The 20,846-nt window shown below is 39.4% G+C and overlaps 1 protein-coding gene across 2 annotated transcripts in view; it reads left to right on the top strand.

The window, feature by feature from the left end:
• The first annotated feature begins 6,706 nt into the window (after positions 1-6,706).
• kcnip4a (potassium voltage-gated channel interacting protein 4a) overlaps positions 6,707-20,846 on the top strand; it is a 132,371-nt gene continuing 118,231 nt past the window's right edge. For both annotated transcript variants that reach the window (XM_040140415.1, XM_040140418.1), the window contains exon 1: positions 6,707-6,915. Coding sequence is in view for 1 of the 2 variants with exons in the window: in XM_040140418.1 (XP_039996352.1) it covers positions 6,855-6,915 (61 nt within the window). In the remaining variant the exon portion in view is untranslated. The remainder of the gene's footprint in view (positions 6,916-20,846) is intronic.

The raw sequence follows: 20,846 nt of genomic DNA on the forward strand, positions 1-20,846 counted from the left end.
TCGTGGCTTTACTGCGATCTTCACATTTCACTGAAAAGTAGAACTGAGTGTCTTCTGCATAAAAATAAGATGTTTTAAAGCAATGAATTTAAAAAGCCCAATGGTTACATATAGATAAAATGGGTCCAAGAGCAGACCCTTGAGGCACTCCATAGTCCAAAGCAGCAGTGCCAGACTTCTCAAACATATCTGTTCAATAAGATCCGAACCAACAAAGAGCAGATCCAGTTAGGCCTATCCATCGCTTTAATCTGTCAATATGGATCTCCTGATCAACTGTATCAAACGCTGAGCTAAGATCCAACATAATTTTATACCTCTAAAAATGGTTTCATTTAAATAATTGTTTGAGGCCCAAAGAGGTAAAACTCTACTGTTTTTAACAAAAAAGCAAAGATCAGAGAAAAGTTCACCCAAAAAAAAGGATAATTTTTGTAGCAGGACTGTCTTTTAATCAAACATAGTATATGATAGATGGTTAATCCTAGGGAGCAATTTTCTGCAGAACACAGACTGAGTAAATTTTACTGATGATAAGGTAAGAATTTGAATGCAGGACTTTTACTTGTAATGAACTATTTTTACATTGCTTAATGGGTACTTTCTCTTTTGTAAAGGATGTGGGGACTACTCAATCACTGAAGGTAACTAATAACTATCAGATAAATTATAGTGAAGTAAAAGGCAGAGTATTTACCCTTTCAGGTTGCAAGATAGATGTATTTTGCAACCTGAAAGGGAAAATATAGTGGATTAGAAGTTAGTAGCATAAAATGGCAATACTCACGTAAGCACTGTACTTGAGTAAATGTGCTTAGTTGCTTTTCACCAAGTCGGAATGTAACATAATGGCCTTAAGTTCACTTACCCAGTAAGGAATGCAAAATTAGTTTGAGGAACTCCCTGACACACTGTTAAGCTTTGGAGATAGTTTATATGCTTTATTTAAATAAGGCAAGTACTACCTATTTTAAGTGATGTCATAATCATGCCATCTTTACAGCATGCCAGTAACTAACCATCTTGAATTTAGGTCATGCTGAAAAATTTTCACCACTTAAGAAACGATCTGTAAGCGTCTCCTTCCGATCATCCCAATCGCAGACAAAGCAGCAGCAGCAGCAGCAGACAGCACAGCTCCAACAGCTCTGACTTTTCATTAATGGCGTATTAATAAAACACATATTTCACTCAGGCAGAGATATATTGCCCAACAATCTTGGATGTGGCAAATTATAATAAGACTTTTGAATTATGTAGAGAGCAGTTACTCCTTGATTAGTGGCACCCTCTCCGACTCCCTCGAGGCATGAGAGAGTGATCTTCAAATAATCGCCAAGGTTCTTTAGCGCTTCCATCTGTTATAAAGTTCATCTAAGGCTGTCAGGGAGGAAGGATATTTGTGCTGCATGGGAATAAAAAGCTCATCAAGTCAAATAAACTGATAGTATCTCTGCTTTAAGATCACGGGGACACCTTGGGCAGAAATCAATAATAAATTAAGATAAAACAAATTAAGTCAATTAGATCTTTTCTTAGTCTCAATCAGGAGACTTAAGGTCAGATCACATATCTCAGAAATAATAAATCAGAGATGAGAGAACCATACTCAAAAAACCAAAGCATCAGTTGTTGATAAACAGTCTATTTTCAGATAACGCGATGACCCTTCCACGATGTCACTTATACTTTTCCACTCGGTTTCCACTGCTCTGTGGAGCATATCTGAGCACAATTCCTTTACCAGGAGGCCCAGGGAAGACCAACGCCAGACAAGCGATGTGCCGTTTACATTTTCCAATCACTGCTTGTGGCGCCTGGAGGAAGCATCTGGCTCTGTTGTGGAAAGTTGCCACTGGAATGAAGATTGATACCTTCTAGAAAGTGAAGCCATCTGACTGTGCTGATAGTAATTAGGTGGCTCTGGCTGTCCACGGGAACCAAAATATTTTTACCTGCGTTGTGCTAATCACCCAAAAGCCTCCCAGGCCTGACATATAGATTAAAGCATAATTAGGATCCAGGGTTTGTGATAATGACTGTCACTGTCAAGCAGCTGTCTGCAGAAATAATTGGTGAGTTTATGTAGTTTGGTAGATTTATATAGACTTTATTTAAATATGAGGCAAAGTCACATCAGTATGCAAGTTGTATTTACGTTAAGGTCGGGGCATTTGAAAATGTTTGCATTTAAACACTTAGATACTTAACACATACAGTTACATAATACTGCACAACTTGTTTTTTAAGACAAATTATTGCCTATTAAGCTGAAACTGACAATCATCCTTCACATTGCAGGGGTATGCTGACATTATTGATATAAATTTCTATTGTTTTTTTCAACAGAAAACTTTCATGCTTGAAGAATATGATATTTGCACAGCATTTTCTCTAAAAAGGCTTAGTCACATCCTCGCTGAAGCCAAAGCATGTGACTGTCTGCAAATTTGCATTTTGCGACGCCACTTAAATTTAATGCTGATGGTGATAAAGAGGCATTTTAGGAAAACTGAGTATGACACGGATGAACTTTCCTGCCTACATTATGTATCTGAAAGTGAACGTCGAAAGCAGGAAGACAACTAAAATTCACGGTAAATGCAGATTAAAATAAAGAGAAGAGGAGTGTTTCAAACTTTCAACCCAGGCTTCAGTTGGTGTTTTCAGGGGCCAAACTCGAGAGATTTTGGATTCCAGTTTGATTTTAGCTTTACATTACAAAACAAGGGTCAAAGCTGATGGCTTCTTCAAAGTCTCAGACAGTAGTTTTTAATCTCCAGCTGGTGGAACACAGAACATATTTCCTTTTTGAAAAAGGCTTTGTCCCGGGGCTGTGTCTTTAATGTGGATTGTCAAATGCTCTCTCTCTGAGTAGCCTCTGCTGCACTTGGGTCATACTATGTCCTTCGAGTTCAAGCTCACATTTTACAGACTTCTCGGGTACTCTGCCATTGGTTTGATATCATTAGATCAGAATCACACTTGAATGTGTATGTTGAATAGTTTTTTCCAAAGTGAGACATACTCTCCTTCGTTGTTTTCAGACAACCTGCACTTCAATTACATGTTAAAGCTAGAATTGCACGCAGTATAACGCATACCTCCGCCAAGGCCAAACAATCCTGCACAAGTCTGTCTAGCTCTGGATCTGCACCAATCTGGACAAAACTCGTAGATCTCAACACCATAAATGTGTCTGATTTTTTTACATCAAGATCCATACCTTATTTCCTGAGAAATTGACAAAATGTCTCACGAAGTTAAGGAAAGCAATAAAAAAAAAAAAAATTCCTGATCCGCCCCTTTAACTGGATCTCCCCCAAAATTGAATTGGCTCTTCCCTGGCCCATGCCCCATCCCTCCTCCAAGTTTGGTGCAGATCTGTTTGGTACTTTTATGTAATCCTGCTGACAAATGAACAAACAAATAAACCAGCAAACAGACGAGTGAAAAAATGTATCTATAAATCTATATATAAATCTGTTTATTGTCTACAAGAGTAAAAGAAAAGTTCACAGCTAACCCACATGTGTCGATATGTTGCTGTTTTTAATATTTTGACTGAATTTTTCTCCTAACTCTTCCTGTAATTATCAGGGGAAAATGAGCTTCTGTCCCTCTCCAATGCCGAGCCCCATCTCTTTTCACCCACTGCCATATAATGATGACATCTGCAGGGCTCTCGTCCCCGTGTGTTGGCCGACCTGTGCTCTCATTACTGCCCCTCGCATTGCCATCCGTCTAGCTCTGCCTGTCTGTCTGAGCAGGTTTTGTTATTTATAAATAACAGAGCACCTGGACAGAAAGATGAAGATCTTCCCGTCCGGGCGCTCTGTTATTTAGAGGCACCTCGGAAACAGTATCGGCCGTTGTTCGCATTGACAGTTGCAGACAGTGGCCCTCTCTCACGCAACACATACACATGTTGGAAGTGGAAGGGTTTTTCTATTGGAATGCATTTGTCTTGTCTGTGCACTGTTGGGCTTGGAAAGAGGCTTTAAGCGCATGTGGATGAGCTCTTCAAACAAGGAGCCTATGTGAAGAGATTTTATCGGACTTATGTGTGTTAAAGAGGTTATTCTGTGCTTTTTTTTTTATGCAGAGGTGAGACTTTTGATGATCCACCTCAAAAACATTTAATATTGTTTCATCTAACACTTTTTAGCTAAAATTATTTTAACTAGCCTTTTAGACAGCAAAATCAATTTGGGTACAGCTGGTTAGCTTAACGCAGTGCAAATTTCGAAACATTGAGTAAACAGCTAGCACATATATTTTGCCTAAAATTGTCATTTTTTTACACTTTGCTTTTTGCACATATTAAACAGGTATAATCTGTTAATTTGAGGGCTTTATTGTTGCTGTATAAGTGGATTTTGAAATGTAAAAGCCATTGAAGCTATTGAATTTCTAGCAATTACAAATTTTATTTTTCCTTTTTTTGCATTGAAATTATGTATCTGAATTTCATATTTAACAGACAGACACGAGGTATCGCATCTGCAGCTGCAGTATTGATTTGTCTCATCTTACTTTCCACCCGAAAGTGAATTAGCATTCTTCCCATAAAACTCCCCATTACTTGGTCTGCTGTGAGCAGCATCTTACAGGGGCTTACGTTAGCTACTGTTAACAGACTTAATATAAATATTGCTGTGCAACTGACACTATTGAGTCAGTTTTGACTCTTCTCTACTTGTGCTATTGTTACCCCATGTTTCAGCATGTACCACCAGCATTTATTAATGTTTCAAGGCTCGCTTTAAGGACCACACGAGTTTTATTTCAGTGTAGTAAACTAAAAGCAGTTTTCAGAGTTGGTTTAAACGTTTTGAATCGAAGGATGCTTACAGGGCCTAAGGGCAAACTACAGCTTACTATGCACCTTTCGCCTTGACCAGCACCTGTCTTGATGAATCGCTGCCAGTATCCAAAGCTCCTGGATTCTCTCTTATTTTCCTTAAATCTGCTGAAATCCACGTCAGGTATGTGGAACATGTGAGCACCGGCTGCACACCTTCCTTTTTTATCAGCCGCATATGATTCATGTATATTCCAGAAATAAATGTGCCTAAAAATACTCATTACGCCATGGCTCAAAGAAGCTTCTCACTCCGACACACTCATCAGAATAATTTAACAGTGAAGCTCCTGTTTTTGAGAAGTGTCAGAAATTTCCCATAATACCAGCTGAGTAAATGGCCTCCTGATTTATCTAAAGCTGTCTATTGTGTTTAACTCAACTGAGTGTGTGTGTTCTACAGTGCGACGGTAAACTCTACTCTTTGTGGTATTCTTGGGAGACAGTTAAAGAATCCTTTGCAAACGCTCCCTCTTTACTGCCATGAAAACGGATCTGCTCTGTTGTTAAAAATGTTCTAATCTTCAAACTAGCTGACAGTTGTCTTGACTTGCTAAGAAGCAGACTTGATTTATTCTGGGTTTATCTTTTCATCGTGGGCTTTATTGTTGGCTGTAGGGGGCTTGTTTCCTCGTGCAGCTACAGTATGTGTGGAAAAATCTCCATTTAATTCTCACTGGTCTGTTTGCAGATACCCTGTTTTGTCCCACAACTGATACTGTGTACACTGCAGTTTGTTAGCATGCAAAGATAAAGAGAAAAGAGAGGGAGAGTGAATACCGTGCATTGAAAGTGTATGAATTCTTTCAAGTGCTGCATGCGTGTGTTTGTCTGCAGACTCCCCTTTATTCAGGCAGCATCCTGAGGTGCTTTGAGTTGGTGCAGAATTATGTAACTGTATGAACTGTTTGTGGCGAGTTGGGAAAGTGGAGAGATTTATGATGAAAACACTGTGAAAGACCCCCGTTGATCCCAGAACCGCACTTTGGGAGATGCTACTTAAAAGTTTAATACAGCCTGTGGCATGCTAAACAAACCCCTTTTTAAAAGAGAGAAACCAGAAATTCTCTTTATGTCAGCAGAGGGAAATGCAAGATTATGAGCTTGGTAATAGTGTACGTGCAGCGTGCAAATTCTGAGATACAGAGGGACAATGATTTGACTCTCTGAATGAAAAAGAATGTGGACCCGTCATCCCTAAATGAGTTAGATGAGGTTAAGACAAGTAAGATCAGGGGCTCTTCCGTACGCCACACTCGCACAGAAACATTCTCAAGACAGCACTGTCTGCTCGGGCTCTTAACATTTCTCTCGACTCCAATGAAGTGGTCTAGTAAAACCAAGCTCCAGTTTTTGCCACTCGTGTGCAATGCATTGATAATCCAGGACGGGGCACATAGTGGGGCTTGCCCAAATCATGAAAAAGAGCCCTAGTGAGAGATCTTCACAAGCACTGGATCCCAAAATGATTATTTATAAAATCACAAAATAAAATATAAATATGAATAATAATAAAAAAGAATGAATAAAAATGATTTCTATGTGGATAAGTTTATGGCTCAATTCAAGACATTTGTCAATCACATAAATAGGTTCTGCACCTAATGATTATTTTCATTGCTGAATCTGCTGATATTTACTTATTTATTTTTTTAGATGACTCGATATAAATTCTTGTCATGAACTTCCGGTTGAAACACCACGAAACACCAACAACCAGTGGCATTTAACTAATCCACAGACATTACGACCGCACAGACGCACCACCGCCGCCGCCGCCGCTGCTCACGCGCCTCGCGCCTCGCGCTCGCGCTCGCGCCCGCCCAGAACCGGATGCACGAGCGGCGGTCCGGCACCGTTGTCGCTCACTGCGAAACTTGGGAGTTGAATGAGCAGCAACTAGTCCCGGCCGTTTACTACGAGTCGCCGCCGGCTGAAAAACCAGGCTTCTTTCGACTGAGAAAAAGAAAAGAAAAGAAAAGAAAAGAAAATGGATGCAAAGAGAGTTGAGACCATTTCTGCCCGGGTGGATGCTGCTGTTTCTTCATCTGGTAGGACAGTGGTCGCATGTTTTGGCTCGTTCACTGCTACATTGGGGATTTTTTTTTTTGTTTTGTTTTGTTTTGGATGTGCTCTGCTTGCATTGGAGAAAACGTCAGGGAAACTCCGGGCATGAGAACTACAATTGAATATTAATAATATCGAAAATACACACCTGGTGTAGTATAACTTGAAATGTTTGCGACCGTTGGACCACTCCTTCATTCGGCTCGTGAGAGATGCTACAGCAAACGCGTTAAGTTGATTTAAAAGAACAAAAAAAATCCGACTTTTGAAGCGTTAGCGCTAACATTAGTTAGTTTTTTTTTTTTTTCTTTTAACATTCACGCCACACCAAAGAAACCGACTCTCGGTGGCGATAACTGGCAAATTTAATTCAACTGTAAAAAGTTGAAATCCAGTGTGAGTGAGTGACGGGTCTCGATCGCTACCGCTCATTTTCCCGTCGACAGTGCCGGTTTATAGTAAGCATGTGGTCTCCGTAGTGAGCATTTGTCTGAAAGGCAACATTAAATTGGTGCATTTCAAATGGAGTTTGGTGCAATTTTGTTCTCATGCCGAAGTTTAACTTGCATGCCCCTGCGACGTCGACTGCAAGTGTAGAGTCATGTCTTGACTTTTGCCTTCTCCTGAAAGGAAACTATGGTTTAGTTGATGGTTAGTTACTGGTCAGTTTGTCCGAAATTCGACAATCATTTCTGTTCTTCGCCATGGCTGTTTCTGCTGAACGATTTCCCCCTACGGGGCATTAGACTTCTGTATTTGGGAGCCGAGCTGTGTTAATCCCCGTCGCAGTAAAGGTCGTCCCTTTCATGTTTATCTGTCCCTGTAGCCTGCACTTTGTGGGCGCACAGCTTTTGGACCTCCCTTGTGATAAAGGAATTTGAGCAAATGGGCATCAGTACAAAAGTAAAATAAATCAAAGACTGCAGTGCATTCACTAGCACATATCCTCTCCTGGGTCTTCTCTCCACAGTGCTTGGCCAGCATCCAGAATAATTATCACTCAGTTATAGTCCATAGGTTTCCCCTCAGGCTCCTCGCTGCCTCTCGGAGCCACAAGAGCAGTTAACTGCTCATCATTCCTGGCTCAGGTTAATGTTTGTTTGCACACCTAATTGACTTCTAATTATTCTTTAAGGATATGAGTCATACCCTCAAGATTTTAAACGGATCTTAGCTGTTGAGAGGTATTCCTCTCGAATTTAACTCTCCTTCAGACAAATGTTTTATTCAGTTGCGTCTCAGGAATTTTGATTTCCCATTAACAGCCATTACCCACTCGAATGAAGAATGGGAAGCAGTATTGTAATCAACTGCTAAAATAACTGCTATTGAATGGTAAAACTCATGCCAGCTACAGAGGATGTGCAGACTTTAAATGCTTCTAAAAGGGCTGGAAGACTCCACTTTATTGATAGCGACACAGAGGACAAAATGTTTTTGAGCAGGATAAGTCATTAGTTGTGGTGAAGACATCTGAGACTGTTGTAGTCTCAGTTGTCTTTCATTCCTCAGTTATAGGATGCTGCAGTATTAAAGTGTAAACCCTTAGATGTTATGTTATTGAAGGATATTGATTGCTCTTCTCTTCCCAAAAGTAGGTTTTTCTTAAAAAACAAACAACCATGGATGCCTGTTAACTTGGAATGTGAAAAGTTTGGGGTTTCACTAGTTTGTCCCTAGCAGCAAGTTGCTCACTGTGTCCTTTGCCTGCTGTAACTGGCACTCCTGACTAAGTGTCGCATTATTCAGGTGGCTTAAATTTTACGTGGCCTATAGAGGGGCAGTCTAGGGGACTAGAGACATGTACAGCATTTATCTCTAGCTTGCATTGCTCAGTATTCACTCAGTGATCTTTTTGAGAGAAACAAATACTCTCAATTGCACTGTATTATTTCTTTCTCTATAGGCTTCTTTTTCTCAACACTCCGTCCTTTTCTCTCCCCTTACTCTCTAAAGCCCACATCACTTTGTCACCAGTGGGCTACCACATCGTGGTCCTTCCCCAGGGAAATATTAAAAACTAATGATCGCCCACTAAAATGTTAGAGCCACCCAGCCATGAGTTGATCCTCCCAAGAGCTGCTTCCTTGTTGCAGTGATTATTTGCATCAGTACCTTGAAGCGCTCTCAGTTCCCCATTGCAACTTCTGTCGTTGCCTGCCATGGGCTCCCCTAGACATTTTTCTCCTTTACTACCGTTTCCCTGAGTTTCAGATGGACGATATATGAAACACAGCCCCATAAGTGTTATTGTTCCGACTGAGCTACTATCAGCACCAAGGCTAGCTCCGTCTTCTGCACTTCAATAGTTGAGAACAAGCTGTGTCCATCATGGGCTTTCTTTGGGTGATAAAAGTCCTCTTCACCTTTGTTTCGGTATGAATTATCATAACTAATTATGGTTCATATTGTATATCCAGGGCCTTGAACAGTGCTAAACAACATTAAGTAATAAACAATAAAAATGTTACCATGAGGCATTACTGAATAGCTGTTGAATCAATGCTTCATTTAGTCTTATTTGCATTTAATTACTTGGGCTTTTATTTAGCCTGCTACATGAACAGTATTTTCCAACATAACTAGTTTACAAACCAAACAAATTTGTTTGGTTTGTAGTTTCATGGCAGTTCTACGGGCAGAAAAGCCATGTTGATGATAGGAGTAGATTGGCCAAACTGGATGGAGCTGATGGGAAGGCTACAGTAACTCAGATAACCCACAGACTGGGATCCACTCCAATCTGAGGCTTCAGTGGGAAAAGGCTCACCAAAACTGGACAGTTGAAGACCGGAAAACCCTTAGGTGGTCTGATGATGGTGATGTGATTTTTGCTGAGGTCTGTACCAAACAAGCATGTTCCCTTACATCTGAAGAATATGATTTGTAGGCCGGAGCATCTTTGTAATACCACGGTGCTTCATTTATAATGATAGGTTGTGACACATTTTACCTTTTTTATCAAAAATTTGCAACTACTGCGATTTCGACATTGCACTTGACCATATTGCAGTTTTGGTAATATTTCTATTAATTGTTCAGCCCTAGTGTCGGTGTAATGGTGCGGGAAATGTTTTTCTGGCACACTTTGGGCTCCTTGATACTGATCAATCATTGTTTGAATGCAGCCTATCTGAGTATTGTTGCTGACCATGTGCATCCCTTTAAGGACACAAAAAGCCAGATCCACAATGTTAATGCACCAAGTCACAAAGCAAAAGTCGTCTCAAACTGGTTTCATGAACATGACAACTGATTCAGTGTACTTCAGTGGCCTCCCCAGTCAGCAGATCTGAATCCAATAGAACACCTTTGGGATGTGGTAGGATGGAAGATTGGCAGTATGAATGTGAAGCTGACACATCTGCAGAAATGATGTGATGCAATCATGGCAACATGGACCAAAATCTCAAAGGGATGTTTCCAACGTCTTGTGGAATGTTTTGGGAGCAAAGGGAGGCCCTAGCCCAGTATTCGTATGGTGTTCCTAATAAAGTGCTTGGTGAGTGTACAGTTAAGTTCTTGAGTATTTGGACAGTGACGCAATTTTTGTAATTTTGCCTCTTTACACCACCAAGATGAATTTGAAACGAAAGCATCGTGACGTGATTGAAGTGACTGAATCAAGTCCAGAACTTTTATCAGCTTAATTTTTCATGAAATAAGAAGGGAACAGGCCACACCTTGCCATGAAACTTATTTTTGAGCCTTGGAAAATGAACGACTATGTATAACAATGGCTGTAATTCCTAAATGATTAATGCAATATTTTTGTTAAACTCCTTGAATTAAATATCAACGTCTACTCTTCGATCACATCTTGATGGCTTCGTTTCAAATCCAAAGTGGTGGTGTACAGAGGCAAAATTACGAAAATTGTGTCACTGTCCGTATAACTGTACCTAACTATATGTAATGTAAGTACATCAGCGGGGACAACTGCAAACATTGGCTGGAGAGTTAAAGGTCTGGAAGGTCAGTTTCAATTCAAATCCGCCTATGCATGACTTAACAGATTACACCGAGAATAAACAGACATTTTGGAAATAATCAATATTTAGGACAGCAGTACTGAGTCAGGACTTTAATTTTTTAGCCAGTGACTTATGTACCTTGGCTTCGATGCAAACAACTGCAAAAACCCATCTGCAGCATTTATTAATGTTACCAAAGAGTTATTAATATATCAGTGTTCAGTATAAGGAATTTGATAATGACTGCACTGTTTTAGAATATTGATAATGTTAGCATGTTGTTACAAGCACAACTAGTTTCGGGAATTGTCCAGAATCGGCTCATCATTTGAAAATGGGATAAAAATATAGTTAATCATAACTTATAGAATATATAAGTTGTCTGGAAAAACACAGATGGTTATTTGCATGTGGGATGTTCCATTTAAGAAAATGCACTACTTGTGCAAAAAGCCATGTGCTGGTTTTTATAGGCAAGGAAGGAACCATAGTGTATACTGTCTGTTCTTAGAGATCAGCTTTGAGCTTTTATGGTGTCAAGAACTGACCACATGTGGTGTGTGTGTTTTTTCTCAACAGCTGTCAGCCAGGGGTCCTGAGATCACAGTGAAGCAAAGGTACAGATTGAAGAAACTGGTCCAAATCTGTCAGACAGCAGAACAGTGTGTTTTAGCTTATGAGAGGAAAGTTTTGACAGTATGCAGCTCAGGTCCCCATATCTGAATTTCTTAAATCCTTTTTTCTGCAAAAGATGTGCCGTTTGATTTGTTATCAGACCAAATTACAGAGTGCCTGATGATTTCAAAGTATGAAGGAAAGCTTATACGAATAAACTTATTTAAAGGCAAATTAAGGAGACTCAGAATAGGACCACTTATCATTTTAAAGGAATGACATTTTTAGCAGTCCTTCAAGCTTCATGAAAGACTTATGTTCAGTTGTTGTTTTTTTTAATTATGAAAAATTACAGAAGTAATTGTGTGACTTTACTCAGCGTTATTTGTACCTCTTGATGTAATCTTTCAAGGGTTTGCAGTCAAGAACTCAGCAAGGTTCACTAATAATTGGGATCTGTTTTCCTAGTTCTATGTTCCATCTATAAATAGATTCACAATTGAACAGTATTGCTTACTAAACAGTCAGATCTAGTGCATCAGATGGTCTTAATGGCATACCAACTGCAATAAATGGACTCCGTAGGATCGAGATGGGTCCCAGAAAGAAGTCTTTGTTGTTTGTATATTTTTTTTAGACCACCTGTGTGCTCCCTCTCTACCTGTTGATAAAAAGCGGGTCTTTGGTCAAACCGGGATTACTTGCACGAACTACTTGCTTGCTCGTCTCCAACAGATTTTGTTTTCTTTGGATCAAGCCTTTGTTTTTCCTTCGAGAGACTGGTTGGGGAGCATCTGCTTGCATGGACCATCTGCCTTGGGAGCCGGGCCAGAGAAGAGTGAGGGAAGGAGATGTGGAAAGAAAACAGGGTAAGGTGAGGATACAGGGGAAGAGTGGGGGAGGTGGTGTAAGACAGGGATGACAGTGAACAGAGAGTGTCTGATTGGGATGTAGAAAGCACACACATGGGAGGAGGGTCTCTGCATCGGCGCTGTGGCAGTAACTGTAGGGACAGCGGAACATAAGGTGCTTGTTTATGATTGCTGAAGGCTAAAAGAAGTGGACTGACTTTCATGTTTATATTTCCACCCGCGGGCTTGTTTATGCCACAGATTCACTCCATTTGACTTCCTTGGATAGAGTGCCAAATAGTCGATGCCAACTGGGTGGCACAGCTTGGCCTCAGCTTGCGAACGTCTTTCTTTCTTTGTGCTGACGTCATATTGGGGATAAACCGCATTCCTTAGAAAAAAGAAACTTTGAAACAACATGACATTTCTTACCTTTCTGTCCAGTATTTAAAAATGCTTTTAAAAAGTGCTTCATAGTACACAAAGCACCTCTGAAGACCAGTTTTTTGTGTAAGTGTAGTGACTTATATATATATATAATATATATAATATTTAGGCTATAGGCTATTTCAAGGCTGAAGTTCCTCGTAACTTTGTATATTCCTCATTAAATTTTCATTTGTTTTACCTTAACATCTTTATAAATATTTAATGATGTTCTTTGTTGTCATTCAACAGCAAGGGAGTTTCAGTCAATTAAAGCACTGGTAACCAGTTTTATGTTTACATGTTGGTATTTACCTTTTTTTAAAAACGTGATAGTTTCTAAAACAACTATTTAAGGCTGTAATTAATTGTTCACCGCTCTCTGACTGCATACCATTTGTATCATTATATGTGCAAATGAAAAAAGTGTAAGCATTTGTAGATTTGTGAAAACAATGGCTAACTGGTGACCTGTGATGGGCTGGCGATCTGTTTGGGGTGTAAACTGCCTCTTTCCCAAAGCATGCTGGGATATGTGCCAACTCCTCACAACTCTGCTCGGCATAATCAGCAATAGACATTGAATGGATGGATGTTGTCCTGAAGATTTTCTCTTTCTCTCGGACATAATCTTTAGTATTAGTACAATATAATTGGTTGGATTCCCTTGTCATTACAAGGATCCTGCTGTTAACTGTTTTCCACTTTGTTGTGTTCAGTTGACAAGTTGGCATTCAGATCCTGTAATTTGGTTTAGCGCTTATTTTACTTGACATGTTTTTCTGCTTTGTTTCTTTGAGGTAAGATATCCTGGGGGTTTAAATCTTATCTGCACTAAATAGTAATCAATGGTATTTATCACTGTTCCTGCCTGAATTATTATCATTCTACAAATAAGCACAAACAATGTATTACAATGTGCTTTTGAGTTCATTTCCAGCTTGTGAAGTTTTACACATCTCACTCTCCAAACATTCCTGTCCACTGTAATGCCTTATAAAACCTAAACAAAAACAAATGATAAAACAACATTAAAGAATCAACTACATGTCTAGTAGGGTGAGTCTTTCCAAGGACTCCAAAATGAAATGGTGTCAGAGCTGAACATCATACAGGCCATATGTGGAGGCAGGCCTGGCATGAGTGGCCAACTGGAGGGTCCGTCTGTCGTTCTTTGAGCCCCAGTGGGTGGGCTCAAGAGCCTATTCTGGGCTTTAGTCCCTCCAAAAGTCCATGTCCTACAGGGTACTGCCAGCACTTGATATAGACTCCACAACAACACAATAATAAACCTATCCGTTTTTCCAGTGGGAGATTATGAAATGGAAAGCATACAGACATGAGCCCAATGCCAGCCTGAGTCCATCTTCTTAATTAGGCTAGACCTGAAAATAGAGATAGGAAGAATAGTAGCGGTTTTCATGGAATAACAATGACTATCAATAGGCTTATCTGCAGTGGCCTAAGTAATTACCAGTAGATTTTTTTCAATGTTATGTCAACTAACGTTCAACCTTGAAAATCATGGCTAGAATATGTCAACTGCATGGTAGTTGACATATAGTCTATGCAATGTGCAAGGCTGACACCAAGTGGTTGTACAGAAAAAATGGTGGGAGTGGGAAAGAATAAGCTTTTCACACAGTTCTCATTCAATGGTTAAGATAACTACCTGAATATAGTGACCATATAGTGTAATATTGCTTGTTTAATCCAACCAGCAGTTCAAAAAACAAAGACATTCAATTTATTATTATAGAAGACTAAAAAAGAACATAAAACAAAAAACAAAATTTTCACAACTTAGAACGTGGAAAGGTTGGAAGTGTTATTACTATACTTGGAGTTGACATAAAATAACAAAGTGCATGGCATATATTTTATAATATTACATGATATGTCATATCATCATCAATCATCATTAAGAAGTTGGCAAATGTGTATTTAGGATTGTTTGTCAGTAGTGGATTTTTTTCCTGAGAAAATGCCTCTGTCCTAAATACGTTGAACAAGTATAGATTAGATGGCAGGTAACTTTTCTGATCTTCAGTGTATATTAGTTATGCACTGGCAAAAATTGCCCTTTGTTTGATGATCTGAATATGAGAGTATCCCCCAGGGAAAATGACAGTGACCTTACAACATAAACCTCCACAGAGGCTAAATACTTTTGTATGCTTCACTGCCACCATGACACGCATCCTTACACAGAAGGTGCCCCAAATCCCTCTAGGTGCTTGTATATTCATCAGTGCACTGTCTTTGTACACGCTGACCGATAAAGAGCCACTGTTATCTCCAGATAGCAGGCGCTGCAGCTGAATAATTTATGGAGCCATTCCAACACATTGACTCAGAAAACAACACACACCCACAGAGGGCAGGGAAGTAGTAAAAGGTTTGACAGGTGTATCTTGAGGTGTGGGTGTGTGTCTGTAGCATTTTCAAAGATGAATGCTGGTGTGTGTATACATGCAGCTTTCTCCCAGCAGTATACATTGTGTGTTTAATTTCTGATACTTTTGTCACGTTAGATTTTTTTTTTTTTCCTCTCTAAAAACTGGATGCTACATTGGTCATAATGCTACAGTCCATTTAACAAGTGGAAGAGGGAGCAAGTGTGAGAGAGACCGGGCAAATGGGAACTGATGGACTGTCCGCACTATTCATTTTCATTATGCTGAGTTGCCTTCTCCCAAGAGCTTTGTCAATTACCCATTTCAAAAGTGCTGAACCCTTATTCATGCAATAATTAATGCTGGTGCATTAATTGAAGCATGATAATTAACAAATGCTGTGATTGACACATAATTGTATCAGCACGATTGTTGGGTGAGTGGTAGACCCCTTTTTTATTATCTTGTGTGACCTTTCGATTAGTCTTTGGAACTGAGGAGCTACTGTTGATACTCGTAATTTGAGGACACCAGTTGCATTCTGGGGCTGCAGGACTCCTTAACCATACTAGGAAAGGAGCTTGTCTTACTGCAAGGTTATATAAAGACGCTATGGACACATTTTTTTTTTTTTTCTGTAAATCCTAAACTGATATTAGCTTTCTCGTGGCCAGTATGTTCTCCCTCCTATCAGATTACTGCATGCCCTGGTTCAAGAGGTGATGTATCAGTTTCAGATCACCTTAAATAAATAAGTGAACGACCACTGTTTCCGCAAGAATGCCATTATGGAGCTCTTGTGTTTCAAAACGAGAAAGAAATTAGATCCGGGATTTACGGATACATACACCAAGATGAGCTTACATTCCTCATCTGTAAACACTGCATTGCAGTTTATTTAACCCATAGGGCTGCTTCCCCTCATTCATTCTGCTAAATTTAGCCACTACTTTGGAGGACAAGGTCACGGTGGGAGTGTGAGAAATTGGGAAGAGGAAGGGGGGAGGCATAGAGACAGCCTAGATGCACACAGCTCAGTGCGTCTTCTGTATGGCCCTGCTGTGACTACCAACTGACCCGCTAACACTGTACCGCAGGGTTCCTGACCACCATAACATTGGAGCTCGGAAGGAAAGATGGCATCGGAAGCAGCGGCTCATTTCAAGCTATTGCAACAGAGAATAATGAGCACTCTGGTTTATGTCTTCAATCTGTGACAGTGGATTTTACAAGGTTCTGCAGTGGCTGTAGCTATTGTGTGTGTGTGTGTGTGTGGGTGTGTGTGTGTGTGTGTGTGTGTTTAAAGTTTTATGGGCGGGCGGGGATGAGGCAATAATTTGAAAAATTGTAGAAATCCTAAAATGTAAAGATTCCCTTCTTTGTTTTTGAACACATTATTTATACATTTATACCATTTTGATGAGGCAGTATTAACAAAAAACAAAACAGAAAAAGGAAGGCTGAGAGTACAAAAACAAATACAACTAATACATACAATGGAAAAAAAGGTTTTCTCTCTTCTATCATCTTATCTTAGCCTTTATATCAGACAGGAATTAAAACAGACAGATTCATATGTGGATTTCATTGCAACCTTTAATAATGACTACATCGAGTCCAAAATTAGTATTTTATTTTCCAAAAGATTTAACATATAAAGGAAGCTCAACTCAGTTGCTAACACTCTAAGCATTAACATTACATTTGAGTAGTAAAGGCAGTTAGTGAACTCTGCTTACTAATGTGGTGGAGAACATTCAAGAAATAAAAGAGCTGATTTCATGTTATGATGTTAATGCTGCTGTGCAGCAACCTCCTTTGCTGTGGGTAATGGCTTCTGTAATGGGCTATTGCATTATCCTTGCAAGGTTTCATGGCAATGCAGAGCTTGGTACAAATGAGCCTGTTGTCTTATATGTGTGTCTTCCATCATTTTATACTGAGACAGCAGGGTTGTTAGTATTCCTTTACCTTTTCTTAAACCACCCGCAACACTGAGACAAAAAGGCGAGAGTCACAGTTGGCTGTAAAGGGACAGAGGACGTAAAGGTGTGCGAAGTTGAGCCAGTTCTGACTTCATTGAACTTCTGTTTAGTAAACATACCCAATACCCAGTTTAATACGAGTTTTGTCATTTGGCACCCTTAGAACAGCAGAAATCATTGCATCATGTTGCCTGTTCGAAATGACATTAATTGCTAATCTTTCAGGAACACGATAGTCTTGAAAGATCATTCAAGTAGAATACAACGTATTTTCAGAGGTCTATCCATCATTTCTGTTGGTTATGATAACATTGTATTCACTAAAATAATTGCTGAGATCGAAAGATCACAGCCAGAGCCAAATCTGACGTGGCAAGAAACTCGTTTGGACAAAGAGGCAGGTTGTAAACAAGGCATTAAAGCGAGAATTAGAAAATAAGATCCAAAAAAAAAAAATTAAATAAAATAGAAACAGTAAGAACTGTTTTGGGATGTCAGTTATTTAATGTGTTTACTGCATTGAAAGGGCATTTCATTTTAATGCAAAAGCTGAAGCTGAGGAGGTAAATCGAAGTGCATTTAAAAAAAAAAATTAGACCTAGGCCAGGGACACATAGGCAACCAAGAAACGACCCATGGTAAAATGAAAATGACATAATACTCTCAATTATTCAGTAAAGGGGGATTTTTTTTTTTTTTTTTGGGTGTGTGTGTGTGCGCCTGCGTGCCTGCGTGCGTGCGCGTGTTGGCCTTCAGGCTGAAGCAGTGTTGCTTAGTTTACATGATGAATATCCAATAATAGAACTGGTGGGTCTTAATTGATTTCACAATGCATATCAGCAAATGTCTTCTGACTTCATTGATGATGTCTTTAATAGAGAAAGAATGAACATTGTGTGTGCAAGGGATCCATCAGCGCGATAAAATCACTGTCAAAGCACCTAAATGTCTATACTCAGTTGTCTGTACTCTGCCTGCTTTTTTTTTTGCATTTGTTAACGCTGTTGTGATGCTGATGCTGATGCTGCTGCTGCTCAAATGCTACTAAAAGTAGCTACCTGGACAGGGTGCCCAAGTAGAGCCTGTGTGTGGATGTGCTGCTCGGCAGGGAAGCAGTGTCAAATACATGGCATTCCTGGAATTTAAGCCCGTGTTGCTAACCCAGATGTTTCAGCATATTGCTGGTGTTTCCAACCTTACTTGACATTACCATCTTACAGACATTACAAACAGCACTGTCCTCATCGTTCTTGGTGAAATGAAGTCACACTTTGGACCGCGTGTTCCCCTGCGCCAGGACTCCTCCTCATTGCGAGTTTCCAGCAGCGTAGATGCATGAGTTTGCCATCATTGTTTTGCAATATGCAACTGTCAGGGAAACATGCCTGCATTGATAAAAATGATAAACTTGAAGGCATACGATTTTTTTTTTTTTTTTTACGGTTTGGACAATTTGGAAGTTTTCAACAGTTGTGTGTTTTCAACTGTAACCAGTTCTCGATTTCCATTGGGATCACTTCTATTCTTCGTCAAGCAAAACGTTTGCTGCTTGTGCTAACAAGCCTATTGTGCATAGATGTCTTGGCTTTCTTCAGTTGGTGAATGGATGCTTGGTGGTATCAGTTACCTGTGTGCTGCCTGTGTGCATACGCTAATATCTGCACATATACTGCTGCCATTTACCTGTGCATAGAGGATGCACCGGTATTAAATTACTTTCTTAGTTGCTGAGCATATTTTTCTTTTGGTTGTTGTATACCAATGCGATTCAAGATGTTTTCATGCCACTGACTTACCTGTAGGGTTGAAATATGACTCATGTTTGAGCATCATGAAGGCTGCGTTGGTTTTTTCTACATACATCCCCCAATGATGTTGCCTGTCTGTTTGCCTGTTGCGCTGTGTCCTCTTGGCTCAGTGCACATTCAGGTCTCTAAATGAAAGGTAATTTTATATGTTGGCTTCATAGATACATGACTTCTGTGTTTCATACAACCCATTCACAAAAATATTTTTTTTTTATAGTATTCTCTAATTTGGTTTTGGAAGCACCAAGGTACATTGCACACAAAAAAATCAACTGTGTTTATGTGAGACCCTGCTTTGATAATGAATCTTGTCATCATTTTTTTTTTTAAATGCTGAGCTCCTGTTCTGTGGTTTCTGATGGTCTGATGGTCATCTGCCTGTCACTTCTACATTTCATCAGAAGAGCTTGTTTTGTTCCTGGATGACAACGCAGCATTTGATGCCTGTCCCACACAGCATAGTCTGCATCCACTGCAGTTTTTGGAGGGGAAATTTAGTTTTACACAGTTTCCTCCATGCTGATCTAGATGATCACACAGGTAACTGATACAAAATCTGTACGTACTTATAATGTACTCTAAATCCATCCCAACTGAGCTACCCGTCTGAATTGATTTCAGAATACATTACAGCAAATTGCTTCTTACATAATCGATTGGTGTTTGTATTAGAAGAACATGCAAGATTTAATTGTGCGAGGGATCCACAAGCTCAGTCATATATCTCATACACAAACCACATAGCACCTACAAGTCATGTGTCTAATGTATGTGGATTATATATCAGTAATTTTCCGTGGTTTGACTTTAACAGGGCAGATAATCGTAACTAAGAACAATTAGATTTGAAGAGTAATCCAACCATCACCAAACTACATCCAGATTTGTTTACTGTGTACTGTGGTATGAGTTGTGTGCTGTAACATGCTTGAATAATTATATAACAATAAGGTGTGACAAAAACTTAAATTTAGAATGTACTTTTAACTGATTGAACACCTTAAAAGTGTTTGTAATTAGAGTAAGAAAATGAAAAAAAAAAAAAATTAGAGAGAGAGAAGGGAGGAGGGAGATGGTCTCATTCGAACATATGTTCAGTACCCGCCACTTTCTGTCATTGCATATACTGTGTTTTCATGCAGCCGAATTCCCCATATAGATGTTGTCATTTACATATTTTTCTGTTTCTGTTGTCAGACATCAGAAGTAGTTTGAAATTTGAATACAGCTCATAAATACTACCTTAACCAGCAGTCGTAACAAAGTTGTTGCGCTGCAGATAAAATCATTATTTTATAACCACTACATTGTCTGACTAAAGGAACAAAGGTGAATGCCTGCAGCTGTGCTGTGAGATCAGCTATATTGACATTTAAAATAAATGCTGAAAAAAGCTGCCTACTGCATCTGGAAAAAACAGTAATGAGAGCGGTGAGAGTAAAGTTGCGGGCTGTAAAATCAAAGAATGAGTCTATATTTTTTTAAACTACCAGTGACCCTTTCACGTAAAAGAATGACAAAGATTGATTACAACCGTTTTAAGAAACTGTTTAAGCATTTTACTGGTATTGTATGTTTGTAACGTTTTGCATTGGTCTCTGTACTGATTGGTCTTGATTTCCTTCAAACCTGGTCTTGACTCAAATGTCAAACTGGAGGGACTGTACCTGGTCTTGGACTAGCACTCGACTAAGGTGGTCTTGATTAGAGCCTGACCAATACTGGATTTTTGGGGCAGATGCCGATACTGAATTCAGGGAATAAAAAAATATCGATATATTGGCAGATTTTCTACACATACGTACAAATATGCATAGATACATACATACATATATACATATATATGTAAATATAATAGAG

The sequence above is a fragment of the Xiphias gladius genome, chromosome 12 (assembly GCF_016859285.1).
Source record: "Xiphias gladius isolate SHS-SW01 ecotype Sanya breed wild chromosome 12, ASM1685928v1, whole genome shotgun sequence".
In the NCBI taxonomy this organism is placed as follows: Eukaryota; Metazoa; Chordata; class Actinopteri; order Istiophoriformes; family Xiphiidae; genus Xiphias; species Xiphias gladius.